We start from the raw sequence: 15,188 nt of genomic DNA, 5'->3' as shown, positions 1-15,188 counted from the left end.
TCTTTGTAGTTTGGTAAGGCAAAGTTGCGTGAAAGCAACCGGCTGAGCTTTCAGTTGCCTAGAAGGTTGTGTACCTACCTAGTGAATTGTTACAATGATAATATTGGACCTAACTTTTCATGATTTGAAAAGAGCAACTACTGAGTTTCTTGCTGTCTTTTCTCTGTAGAATTTGTTTTCCAAGTGATGGCAAAGTCATGGGCGTAATTGGATGACCCAATCCTCTAATAGGCAATTTCAGAATAAGCACCGAAATGTTTCCTTACGAGGCAGAGTGACTTGATAACTGCGAAAATTTTCCTGTAAAAGATCTTGCCGACCTTGAAAGAAGCGCCTCCATTCTAAATACACGTTGTACAGAATAGAATCCTCAAAGGATACGTGTCATGTCTCTCTAAAATAACGAAACATGAAAAATTTCCAGACGCCCACATCAGACTGATAAATGGCTTCCGAAAATCCAAAAGGAAGTTACAGCTTACTTGGGATTTGGTCTAGAACCTCTCACGTCCCATAACTGGTGCACTTCGCTTTATTACAATTACCATAAGCCTCAAAGTCCCGCACTCCATGCCTATCAGCTGCGACCTCATCACTTTGAACCTACTTGCTACAGCAGTAAGACGGTTATTGCTTGGGTGAAATAGAAACCGCGTCTCCTGCAAACTCTCAAGATATAGCACACAACTTTGGCACTTATGCTAAACACAATAGGAGTCAAGTTCGGTATGTGGCAGTTTGCATCTCAAAAGTAATGCGACGTTCGTGCCTCCGAACGGTCCACTCTTTACATTTATGTGTACGATATGTCGGCGGCTATTTGGAATACTAATTGGGCATGTCTCGGGACTTCGAAACAACGACTATTTACTTTTTTCTTCAGGAAAGTCTACTGGAATGAAGACGTAATATTCCTCTTAACATCGTGTGAATTTATTTTATGTTCGAAGGTATATAAAGGTCTCTGGTTATTAATAGGTAAGTTTCAGTTTTCGGCAAGTATACGATCTGAAATAGAACAGGTGAAAGCTCATTAATAAATCCAGCCCCTTTTGAGTCGCGGCCTTTTGGATCTGTATGGAAAACCAGCAAACCGCGAAATGATGATGAATCGTGCCAGAGAAAAGGGTCGTCAGAGCGAAATAGTCGTATGAAAATTAGCGCGCGGGAAAAGGATCGAACTAGGGAAAATTAGCGGATGCTCGCGCGAATTTGTGTACGTTTTCAATGAAGGTTCTTTACGGTAGGTAAAATAGGAATAAAACGGATCGGCTCTAATCCGCCGGCCATTTATAACTCACACGCCATTAATTTGAGCGATAATTCGCTGGCGATACCATTGGTCGGGTAGATACCGGGAGCCCCACGGTACAGGTACCGCAGAGACTTGCCTACTACCTACTAACTGATGGCTAATCGCAGTAGCTGTAGATATCTTTATCGCCTACAAGTGTTATTACTTGGCTACACGATTTTTATGATTATTTTATATTTGGCCTCACATGTACCTATAGGTACATATAGGTAATTCTGATAGCGTTTCAATGACAAAATGGTGTTGGATAATCTAATTGCCGTAAGTGTAAACATTGCTTTCTAAAGCTTTAAGAGGCAATATTGGTTTACTTTTATGGAATACTCCATATTATTCCATACCATATTAGAAATGCAAAAGTGTTAAGTGTGTCTGTCTGTTGGCTACCTTTTCACGGTTCATCCGTTTTACCTATTTTGATGAAATTTGGTCAGGAGATAGCTTACATCCCAGCGATTGGCATAGGTTACTTTTTGCCCCTGAAAACCAAATAGTTTCCAAGAGATTAAAAAAAATTAAATCCACTTTGTCGGAGGTATCATTTAATTTTTAATTGTAGAAATACATACTCTACTATATTATTATGATTAAAGCATATTTCAACACAAGTCTATACTTACAGCATTACGTAAGCTAATCTCCACAATGCAGGTCATCTCCGTTGACGCTGTCCACATAATCGTCAACGCAAGACATTATCATAGGTTTTGATGTTCTCATCAGAGGCATGATGAATTACTTAATCCAATGACAATATTATGTACGTACTGCCTATCATAGGTAACTTTAGTACCTATTTACATTCCACAGAGCAGGAAATTTTTATGCTAAGTAGGTTCCTAAACTCAATTCAATGGATGACTCTACTTACTCATACCGGGTGGTACCTATAAAACAATTGGTAATTAGTATGTATTTTAGGCCCAAAAGTCGTTTTTTACCATCCATATTTTCACGGTAAACTTTTATTAACTTGTCAAATTATTTGGGTCGTAAAGGCGTTTTTTACTAGAATGGTTTACACAGATCGATAGAGAATTAAAAACTGAATAAAACAGTGTCAAAAAGTCTTTTTCGTAAAATGTCCTTTACGAATTACGACCTTTGAGCTCAGAGAAATCGAATATAGAAAGAAATTCTATCGGTTCTACACCGATTTAAGACCCACCTGTTAAGAGGGCTCTCTCCGTCACTCGTTTCATACAATCGTAGTTCCAATTTCATTTGAATATTAAGCAACCAAAGTCCATGAAATTTTGCAGACATATTCTAGAAACTAATATCTATGTCTGTGGTTTTCGAGATTTCTGTTAAAATATTCGGTTTCAAAGTTACGCGGTCTTAAAAATTTTAATACAGATCTTTGAGCCCCTGTAATTTTAAAACTAAGTACATATTTTTAGAAAAATCTAAAACACCACAGACACAGATATTAGTTTCTAGAATATGTCTGCAAAATTTCATGGACTTTGGTTGCTTAATATTCAAATGAAATTGGAACTACGATTGTATGAAACGAGTGACGGAGAGAGCCCTGTTAACACTATGCCTTAAATAAAACGTATGTTGTGGTCGCGTTCCATAGCGGAAACATGTACTTCCGCATCAAGATTATGGTATTAACCAGACTCAATCTCGGTGGTCCTCTCCAATCCACTTGATAATACAACAGTTGCCACCTAATTGCTCGCATTTGGATTGAAATTAAACGTTATGGAACAATATTATGAATCAGTGACTTACGGGAGACGGAATGAGTTTGAATTGAAAAGACGGAAGCTGAATACAATTTTTATCAAAAAGTATGCAGAATCACTACAGTATCGTATTTTAGCACAAACCCCAGGGGAAGAGGGGAAAGGTATATTATGTAATGAACCTACGCTTATGGGATATTATGTAATGTTATGAATGTTAAGTACCTATAAAACTAGAATTGTTTGAGGAAGAGACTTTAGATTTGGGTTAAGAAACTATATTGGGCCAGGTAACAAACAGTATGCACGTACTCGTAGCTTTGGTAGCGACGGTAAAAAGCAGGATTTGGTTGCAGAAGAGAAAAGGAAAATTTTATGAACATTTAACATACAATACATACCTACTTGTCGCATGATATTCTAAAATGTCAAACTATAAATTACGTACTGTGCGTTAGGTAATTGTTCAAATATTCCTTTTTCAAAAATAATTTTCATAATGGCGTTATTTCATATGTTTGAAGTTTGCGTAAGGTGCGAGAGCCTGAAAAAATCTATGAATTCAGCTAATTAATCTATGACAGTCCCGTATGGTTACCTTCCGTATGTGTGGAAGTGGTGAAACGTCCGTCGGATTATGTTATTAACCAGTAGGTAGGTACCGGTCGGTGCCGGTGGTCCACTCATGCTTAACATTATCTTCGCCCGGTCTAATTGAGATTAGGTTGGAATGTTTGTTTCGTACTCTCATTATTATACTCGTATTATTACACTAACAGTGGCTCGTATCTTGAATCACTTGAATGAATGGGAGATTAAATTGTGATTGGACTTTGTAAAGAGTTCATAGCTGGGTTCATTTCAAGAAAACCCTTTCCTTAAAGAAGGAAGAGGTATCCTTTGACTTGTAACGGTAGTATTTTCCAAACTAAGACGTTGTCCGTCCATTGTACCTACCAGATAGACTCTTGATGATCTAAAAGAACATAATAGGTAAATTATAAAAGTTTCTAAGCCATAAATTGGAGCAAAATATGTACTTATTAAGTCAATTAGACTTTAACATAATAAATTAATTTAAATTACTTATGTACCTACGTGACGCTTTGAAGCTATTGACCTACATATAGTATATCTGTCTGTTTTTAAATAGAATAAGTTTTGACGTACAAACGTACCTACAACAAAAAAAACTGCCACTACGCAGCTAAGTAGTTTTAGTCATGGCGTCGTCTGTCATAAGATCTTATTGATTTAAAGGCTTACGAGCTCAATCACCACACTTGGATCACATCAAAAACATTTAATTAATAAGTCTAGCTCACTGTCTAGTATAAATGAAAGCTACCTCGTTTGTATTAGCTTTGATAACGTTGTGACAGCTTAGATCCGAACAGTGATAATGATACAAACATTAAGAGGATACTTGTCAACAAGCCCCCGTCGATTTCCTACGTATGATATTATTGTTCTTATCTCTATTTGCCCTGGTTCGTGCATTCTCGGTTCCTAGATCGGTACATTTGTGATATCCAATTCAAATTGCTGTGATTGGCTGAATTTACCATGTTCTTGCTGCGACAGTGAGTTTGAGCCACTAGCGGAACAATGTTAGCCGGTCAGAAATGATTGCAATTAGTCAACCTGTTTGACGTCCGTGTTCTGTTTTCGATTACAAAAAAGCAAAAATTGTTGTTGCAATCATCAATTTTAGCAAATAGTGAAAGAGAGTCGGCCAATCAGAGGTCACAACTACCGCCACACTTTCTGTCAAACTTTGGCAGTAGGCCTGCCGAGTAATGAAAACAAATTTTTCATTCTGTCTAGGTGTAGGGTAGGTGTAGGGTTGCCACCTGCCTCTTTTAGATTTATAGGCTACCACCATCAAAAGTACGGGGTTTAGATTTGTTTACGGGAGACATTGTTTCTTATATATTGTTGTATTATTGTATTGTTTATTATTGTATTTGAAGAAATAGGTGGTTCTCTCTGAAAGCTTATTTAGATATTTCAGTTTATTTGTATGTTTTGTATTTTTTCTCTGTATGTTGCCGGGTCTTGATCGGTGAACTGTGTTTGCAATGTGGTTTTAAATAAAAGATTATTTATTTATTTCAATAGCTTTTAAAAACTCTTCATTTTGTAAAACAAAATGCATGTTAACTTAAAATTACATTTAACTTGTAATTCCACCTTCAAAGTATCAATACCATGGCCGTAGCCAGGAATTGATTTCGGGAGAGGTTTTATCAGGGCCGGAACTGAATCCTGTCATGAGGAAAAATACGTTCGCTCAACTTTATGGGCTAATTACCTGGTTAGTTGAATTTCGCCTTTCAATTTGATAGTGGAATAAAATACAACAATGAAAAAGCGCAGCGCAGTGAGCGTAAGTGTTTTTGGTTCAATACAGAAAAAAATAAGTGAAAGGGAAACGAGTTTAGCCATAGCAAGATACTTCTTTACCAAAATTTTGATACTTACTATTCAGAGGTAACTTGCACCCCAGAAATGAACATAAGCTTTTTATCCCGGAAAATCCCCCACGGAATTTTTAAAAACCTAAATTCATGCAGACGAAATTGCGGGGCATACACCAAGTAATACAAATTCAAAACGCGAGTGAAGCGAGCGCGAAATGTTTGATATATTTCCAAAAAAAATTGGTAAGCAAATGCAAGAAATAGTGTAAGTATTATTTTAGGTTTAGGTTTTTGACGGTCTCCCAGACGCAGTGGCCATTTCTAAATTTCTGGTCTGGTGGGAGGCTTGGGTCATGGCTAGTTATATGGTTAGTATGGCCCTACCGGCCAAGAAATTAGACTGCACTATTACCACTAGGAGAGATTAAAGTCAAGGGCTAACTTGTATAAAAAAGGCTTAGATCCTAAAACCAACCTCCGCCTCTTTGGCTACGGCCATGATCAAAATCGAGTGGGTTTCGGCTACGCAGGTATTATTCTACGCATTGTCGCACAAGGAAAATATGTATTCTTTCTACTGGACATAACGTCAGCGTTTGGTTTCGCAAGCCAGCCCGGCTGAATTTGTAAAAAACCGGCCAAGTGCGAGTCAGACTCACGCACCGAGGGTTCCGTATTCGGGTATTTTATTTCGACATTTTACACAAGAAATCAAAACTGTTATGCATTAAAAAAAATATGCATAAAAATAAATAAAAATCTGTCTTAGAATGTACTGGTAAAGTCCTTTCATATAATAACCCACTTGATTTAATATTTAGTTACTTTGAAAATTGAAAATACTAATATTTGTTCATGAACACATGACAGACGAAGAGACGGACAGACGGACAGATGGACAGACAGACAGACGGACAGACGGAAAGACAGACAGACGGACAGACAGACAGACAGCGAATTGATCCAATTTCCTTTTTGCTTTTGAGGTACGGAACCCTAAAAATATTTAGTTTTATTTGCCTCATATTTTATTTTCATAATTACGGGTTTCTGTATCCTGAAATACCAACCAGTAACCAGTAAAATACGGGGCCTCTGGCAACCCTACTCGGAAATCACTGTCACATTCAAGTTAATGTCAAATATTTTGTTTTCGATTACAGAAAGCTGCATCAATCATTATTAAAATATTTTATTTGTTGTGATTGGCTGAATTTTTGAGTTTCAGCCAATAAACAGACTGTTTGCCAATTAAACGTCATAACAATATAAATGCCAGAAAGTTTAACCAAATAAAACAAACTTAATGAGAACTTAGTGAGAATGCAAACGGCACACAATTTATAATACATATTATGTTAGTCGTATATAATAGATATTATAGTAGTCGTTCACTTTGGTAATAGTCAGATTGTCATCAGTAAAGTTGATATTGGTTGATGTATCGTAAATTAGGTATTGTTTCGGTGACAAATATTTTTATAATCTATTTATCTTTGAACAGAATGGAATATAATGAAATGGAATGGAATACAATGATTAATTTTTATTCCTGTAAACTTTTAGGTAAACTTCAAAGTGTTTTTGAATGGTCAGAAAAATTTACCACTGGTTCGGAATGCCGTTCCTACGTTTCTAGGGTTTCGTACCTCAAAACGAAAAACAGAACTCTTATAGGATCACTTTGTTGTCTATCTCTCTGTCTGTCGTGTGTGTCAAGAAAACCTCTAGGGTACTTCCCGTTGACTCAAAACCATGAAATTTGGCAGGTAACCTAACTGCGTAATTTTGGCTAGTTTTTTTAATCGATAAAGAAAGTTTGCGACATTGTTCAATAAAAAATTTGGATTCCAACTCCTCAATCCTGATGTTGCAGGGGACCTGACTACTAAAGCTAATGGGATTTAAAAAGTGTTGATTATTAATTGATATTGAAGGTATCTATACCAAGTAAATACTTTGTCGTTGACCTCAACCCTGATGCTGTAAGAAATTGCATTCCTAAATCCTGGTGATCCCTCGGGATTTAAAAAGGATCATCCGTTTAAATGTTCTTACGTGATACAGAAACAAGTTGCATCCCGGGGACGGGCTATTACGGAGAGGCAACTTTTGTTCTGGGAAATGAAAGGATCGGGATTTTCAAAAACCTAAATCCACGCGAGCAAAGCTGTGGGCATTAGCTAGTTGTAAATATATTTAAAAGCTACTATAAGATAATAAATAAGGTACTTATTTCCTTATATTTTTATTGTATGGCAGCGCGCGGTTTTAAATTATAAATTGCACGTCCTGTCCTTTTCTGTAATACATTTTTTTCTCAATATCTATCGCTTTATCTCATAGCAAGAGTCCGTAAGACATAATACAGTGAATATAGGCAAAATATACAATTTTTGCAGTTTCCACGTCAGTACCTGTCGAATTTTTCTAACAGTGTAAGCAGCAGAGTTGAGTTTACCATCAAGTGTTGATATGTGGGTGTTCCATAGAAGCTTTGCATCTAACGTTATACCGAGAAACACGGGGTTCTCCTTTATTTTCAACATATGATTATTAATCAATGAATTTATGTCATTTAAGGTCCTGGTATTGGGCAGTGTGAATTGAACACACTTAGATTTCTTTGCATTTGGAATTGATTTGGAAGTAAATTGTTAGCAATAAATCAGAGAGTGACCTGTGATATGGCATTACATATAGTATACATTGTCAAAAATTATAATATTAAAGCTGTGCGTATTGCGTGAGGAATTGCGTATTGCGTGAGGAATAGGTGCAACTTGCAGGGTTTGATGCATGCGCTATTGCCAGCAAACATGAGACATATTTTTATCTACAGGCAACGTCTGAGTAGGTAACGCATACGTCTAACGCAAGTTCAAATGTACCAGTGTATTTAGTTAGACCTATCGACAAGTTTAGAGTCGGGTGTAGTTTAAATGTGGCCCGTGTGTTTAGACCAGTTCAGACTGTCAGTTCCGCCCCCCGTCACCGTCGGGGGTTGGTCGTCCCCCGCACCTCACCACCCCTCTTGCAGAAATCGAGACAGCACGAAATTTTCAAGATTTCTGGGTGTAATTTCTGGTTTTCGTAGTTCCAACATAATTATAACAATATAAAATATATAACGATAATTTTTTTACTGCATGATATTCATTAAATTTTCTAGGTCTGTGGTTTTTCCAAATTTCATTAAATTGCTTCGTTGTCTAGAAAAACGAGCACAAAGTTGGGCCTTTTTTTAAAGAAAAATACAAATCTTTGAACCCCTGTAATTTTAAAACTACATATTTTTAGAAAAATCTAAAACACCACAGACACAGATATTAGTTTCTAGACTATGTCTGCAAAATTTCATGGACTTTGGTTGCTTAATATTCAAATGAAATTGGAACTACGATTGTATGGAGTAAGTGACGGAGAGAGCTCTGTTAATATCGGTTGTTCTAACATAATAATATGAGTAATGGATACGTTACATCAATTATTATTATTGTTGCTGTAATCTACATAAAGTCTTCATAGGAAGGATATCTTCGGAGAATATTGTACACGCGTAACAAATGTATCTACAGTCTTAACAGGGCTCTCTCCGTCACTCGCTTCATACAATCGTAGTTCCAATTAGATTTGAATATTAAGCAACCAAAGTCCATGAAATTTTGCAGACATATTCTAAAAACTAATATCTGTGTTTGTGGTGTTTTAGAATTTTCTAAAAATATGTAGTTTTAAAATTACAGGGGCTCAAAGATTTGTATGTAAATTTTTAAGACCGCGTAACTTTGAAACCGAATATTTTAACAGAAATCTGAAAAACCACAGACATAGATATTAGTTTCTAGAATATGTCTGCAAAATTTCATGGACTTTGGTTGCTTAATATTCAAATGAAATTGGAACTACGTTTGTATGAAGCGAGTGACGGAGAGACCCCTCTTAAAAAAACCGTCTTTTGATAAAGAGTAGAGTACTCAATCGTTCACACTTGACAGAGCGGTCATGGCCTTGAATTCATCACGGATACTCGTGCGATCTCCATCTAGCAACTTCTGTTGGTGTTGAAAGAGAAAGACTTGAGTGGTTACTCTATAAAATAAATAAATTTTGTTGTGTAGAACAAATGATACAATTAACAAAAGATAAAAAAAGGTTTAACAAATGGATTTATCAAACAAAATGTAATCGATCAAAATAATAGCATATATTTTAGAAACATAATAATTTCACACTGGCCCTCAAAAAGTTCGCCTCGAAAATTTCGTTTAGATACATCAAATTCCTGGATCTACGCCCAAACCTGAGTAGTCAGGGCCAAGATCGTAAATTACATATACTTATCTCTGTTTGCCCCCAAGACTTTCTGTCTTTAGTGTAAATACAACATTTTCTGTTTATATTCTTTGCTTTTTAACTTCACAATTTTATAGCATCGCGCCCTTGGGTCTAACAGTCTGTCTGGGACTGTATAAAATGTTTATGTGCATTCTATCGGTCACCTGGTGTTGATATTTATTGTTGAAGGGTTGAGCTTTTTGGACCTCTATCTAGTGTTCTATATAGGAGTATCTAGTTCATAATATTCTGGTTCGACATCGTTTCAATCATTGATGTTCACTGCTGGACATGGATAATTCTAAAAAACCCGCACTCTGCAGTCTTGTGCTAAGGGCAGCCTTTTAGTGCTTACGTACAGTCAGCAATAAAGCTAGCTTTGTACCCACCAGTACAAGCGACAGTGTACGGGTGCAAACCGAGCTTTGTTGCTGACCTTATTATCCTATGTCAATGGTTTTAAGTCGTCTGTTAGTATTTAACCAGTTGTTAACTAGAACGTTTATGTAAAACGTAGGTTCTAATGTATTATTAAACATGTTTTTGCTTTCCCGTAATTATTATCTTCAAATACTGCGAGTAGTGTATTTTAAAAAGTAAACCATGCATAACATTCGATCGTAAAGTGATAAAGCATGCTGTTATACAGTGTTATAATTACTTCGAGTGCTGTACAGTCGCGTCCAAAAACATTAACACTAAAAAAATTATAAGTAACCTTATCGTCCTTATCATCACGTCAACCCAAAGCCGACCACTAAACTGAGGACTGGTCTCCTCACAGAATGAGAAGGTAGACTGTCCACCACGCTAGCCAAGTACGGATTGGCACACTTCACACACCCTTGAAAAACATTAATGGAGAACTTTCATGCATGCAGGTTTTTTCGCTATCAGGTTTTCTTTCACCGATAAAATAACATGAATCTGTAAACTTAGAGGTGCGAGAAGATATATTAAGATATTATGTACTTAATTAGCTCAATATGATTAAATTAAATTCAAATCCAAAATTAGTAAAATATAAACAAAGAAAACTCATGTAAACAGCATTTTACTCAGTGTAAACTGTATTTTCATTTCCGCTCATACATTAAGATATACATAGGTGTAGAAGATTTCTGGCATTATTCCATACAGTGTCCATACATTATAAAAACACAAGTTAATACTCTCTAAGCCCGCTTAAGAACGTAATTAGTAACTATCAGCATATATAAAGGAGCGACATTCTCGGATTTCCATGATTATTTATTTAGTTTAGCTGATATTGTCATAGATTATCTGCGCTTAGATTGTTTTTTGAAGATTTAAATTTGATTAATTTTGACAGTCAGTTATACCCTGCTACCGTTCACATGGCGATTGCAAAGTAAATATTATCAAACCAAATATTAGGTATGACGTAGGCGATTGTATTTTATTTACCTATAGATGTCTACGTTCATAATTATTTAAATTGGAAAGTGTGTCGATCTTAAAGAGAACAGAGACCAGACATTTTTTCTGATAAATTTCGCATATAAGTAATTGATTGTTGTGGTTGACAATTTTGTAAACCGTTGTTTTCTTGTGGACACATCGTGCCACGACGTGAAATATTGTCTCAAAAGACAACATAAGTTGCCGATTGTTATTTAAAAACTATTGTTATTTAAAAAATAAATGGTGTGTAATTTAAAAAGAGCATATTTTGTGGATAGCCGGTAATAAAGAGCAAATTTAAAAGAGTGTGTATGGAGTAGATAGGAACGCACCATACAAATAAGACTGATTTTTATTTGAATTTTAACCAATCAATGAAATTTTGTAGACACGTCTTAAAAACTAATATCTATATCTGTGGTTTGCCAGATTTCTTGATTGCTTCTATTTGAAGGCAGCCTATCAAACTCAATCAATGGATTCTTTTACCCTATTTCTAGTTTAGATTAGATAGCAGTCAAGTGCAAACCTGGTTCTAAAACTAAAAATAATGATCTAAAAACCAATTTACTATAATCCGCTGACACAGGCAAATCTTGTATGGCACAACATGCAACATGCACCCACTGCCATCCATACTAAAAATGCAGGAAAAGCCAGCCACCAATCAAGCAATACGCATATCGCATGGTGCATGTTATACCATACCTACATATTTGTTTATTTCAGGTTTCAGCGAATTATAGCAAATTAAGCTTTTGGTTTCTTGTAAGAATATAATTAACTTCCCCTTCGAATCACAATATATATACAAGAACGACTAAAAAGTTTTTTTTTGTCCGCGACTGTCAGTCTGTTGTAACCGCGAGAGACGCTTTACAACCCCAATAAAACAATGACGCTTATCAGCTGTTATCAAAGCAGCAAACATAAAGTTTATTTGAACGAGTTTGTGCGTTCTGTACGTTTGTACGAACCGACGTTTGTTCTAGTGGTGATGTGATAAGATGAATACGACAATTAATGATATCTATACTGTACTAAAATTTCAATATCGCCTTGTTTCCCATGAAACTTATTTATTTTCTTGAAGCGGTGATAGCCTAGTAGTGAAGTAGCCGGCATTCTAGGGGGGTCTAGGGTTCGATCCAGGGCACGCACTTCTAATTTTTAGGAGCTATGTGCGTTTTAAGCTATTAAAAAACACATGCATACATCAACCCCACAACCCCCACTGAGACAGAATTTTCCCATAGGTATTCCACCCGACCAAAGCCACCGATCAGCTAGCTATTCGCTCTACTCGTATAAGAATTAAGAAGGCAAAACAAAAACATGTAATAATTTTCTTCAAAAAATTTCAAAGAGCACGTTTCAAATATTAAGGAAAGTTAGTAACAAAAACAATGGAATGACAGAATGTAATCTTTGCGGTCCTGGCAAATACCTACTACCTACGCTTTTCTTCAAACAAAATGCTCTTTCATACAATTAATGTCTTATTAATCGCTGAGTTATAGAATCTTTGTTACGAATTTTACAATTGGACATTTATATTTTTAGAGTTCCGTACGTCAAAAAAGAAAAACAGGAATTCTTATAAGATCACTTCGTAGGGTGTCTATGTGTCTGTCATGTCGTGTCTGTCAATTCGTGGGAATTAAAACTTACCGCGTACTTTCCATTCATGAACGCCAGGTAGCCATGTCGTATAGCGCAAGTAAAGGAAAAACTCCGAAAACTGTGAATATGTGGTTACACCACAAAAAAAATTAGTGACCACGACCACATAATTAGTTTACTTAATCACATCAAGGTGGAGTAGTCCGTCATTAGCTTGCAGATAAATTTTTATTATACTGGTTTGAGATTTGTTGTACCTACGGATAGTACGGAACCCTTCCTGTGCGACTCCAACTCGCACTTGACCAGTTTTTCTGAAATAAATCCATTTAGTGAGTGAGACATAATTACATTCACTTCGTTTTGAATTTTTAATTATGAGGATCATTGGGACTCGAAAATTGAGCGTTCGTGACTTTTGCCAAAACAATGGCATCAAAGTGTCACAATAAAGATGTTTGCATTGAGAAAACGGGAAAGTAAAGTAGGTACGATTGATGAAATCGACAAAGTGAAAATAGAATACTGAGTTAAAATTATTTTAATTTTAAAACTGTAGGTAGGCAACTCAACATAGGTATACTTACCTCATAGTCCCACCTTTTCGACTCATAATATGATGTATGACTCATACATAGTATACTGGGGTACGAAGGTAAATTCATTTCAAAACCTTTACCTACTATAATAGCAACTACGAGTAAGTTGCAATATAAGTATATGTATGATGTACTAATAATATGTACCACATTATAGAGTGTTATTTTAATTATTGTGTGAATCATTACATTATTAACAATTTTATATACCTAAGTACCTACTTAATATTATTATTTCCTATTATATAAAAATTTTTGGTAGGGAAGAAGATGTAATTCTTATAAGTAACTAACTAGATGATGCCCGTAATTTCGGCTGCGTGGATTTAAGTTTTTAAAAATCCCATGACAACTCTTTAATTTTTCGAGACAAAAAATAGCCTATGACTTATTCCAGGTCTTTAACTACCATGACAAAAATACTTAAATACTTTGGTACGTTGCTGCTCCGTTTCGGTGTGATTAAAGGACAAACCAACAAAGAAAACACGCTTTTGCAATTACAATATAATTTTTTTATTATTTTAATTAGGATATGGTTAGTAGTAAGTAGAGTTGCGACTTTAAAATATAAAACCCTACATACACTGCGCTGCTGTCGTAAATATAATTTGTTAACAAGTCACCAGGGACAGCTAATTACACTAAAGCGACGGGGCGTCGTCTTCCCAATTCGAATACATTATTTTGTCAAGATCCTCCAAACTAATACCACCCCAAATTAGCAACTCAAACAGATTATTCTGACGTTTATTTGTATTCTCGTATGACGTTTGATTAAATGCAACAAGGCAGTTGACATTTTAAAATATCTATTTAGTAAAAAGTGCAACAAAGATGATTCAGAATTCAACGGATGACTTATTTTTGTATCGCGATGTTTTAAAACTTACAAATGATCATTTAAGTTTGTTTGTCGTTTATCTTTTAAAAAAATTGATTTTGAAACTGGCTGCAGTGTATTTATGTTATAAATCAAATCCTAATTTTATACATACTTGATCTTGGTTGCTAGCTTGTTGTTGGTCCTGGTAAATTATATTAAAAACACAATTATTATACTTAACATGTTCACGATTATAATAAAATTATAAAAAATTATGAAATAAGCATAAAATGATTAGATTAACTTGATTCTTTTGTTGCAGTTTGGGCAGAAACGGGTGAGTTTCGAGACAGCGGGCACTCGTCGCTTGCATCTGGTGGTTCGGGCATAGAGCAGACCTCGCTGTATGCGCCACCACGGCAGCGGCGGGATCGCAAACTCACCGATGACAGTGAGTTAACCTCTTTAGTTGCAATATCAACCGAAACGGGTTAATTATAAGACAGCGGGCACTCGTCACTCGCGTCTGGTAGCTGGGGCATAGAGCTGACCTCGCTGTATGCGCAACCAGCGGCGGGATCGCAAACTCAGCGATGACAGTGAGTTAGTTACCACCTAACCTCTTTAGTTGCAATATCAACAGAAACGCGGTAGTTTCGAAATGGGAGTCTTACTTGAATTTGGTGGTTTGGGCATAGAGCAGACCTCGCTTTGCCAGCACGGCAGCGGTGGGATCGCAAACTCACCGACGACAGTGAGTTAACCTCTTTAGTTGCAATATCAACAGAAACGGGCTAGTTTCGAGATGACAAGGTTACTTGAATCTGGTGGCTTGGGCATAGTGCAGACCTCGCTTTATGCACCACTGATGACAATGAGTCAACTTCTTTAACTAAAGAATTTCAATTTCAACAGAAACGGGTAAAGTTTGAGACAGCACGG

At 36.1% G+C, this 15,188-nt stretch overlaps 1 protein-coding gene across 1 annotated transcript in view; it reads left to right on the top strand.

Moving 5' to 3' along the window:
• LOC123869675 (pituitary homeobox homolog Ptx1) overlaps positions 1-15,188 on the top strand; it is a 52,232-nt gene that overhangs the window by 14,350 nt on the left and 22,694 nt on the right. The window contains exon 2 of the mRNA XM_045912664.1: positions 14,569-14,697. Within this exon, the coding sequence (XP_045768620.1) occupies positions 14,569-14,697 (129 nt within the window). The remainder of the gene's footprint in view (positions 1-14,568; positions 14,698-15,188) is intronic.

This window comes from Maniola jurtina, chromosome 11, assembly GCF_905333055.1.
Source record: "Maniola jurtina chromosome 11, ilManJurt1.1, whole genome shotgun sequence".
NCBI lineage: Eukaryota > Metazoa > Arthropoda > Insecta > Lepidoptera > Nymphalidae > Maniola > Maniola jurtina.
This window is presented reverse-complemented; position numbering and strand designations above follow the sequence as displayed.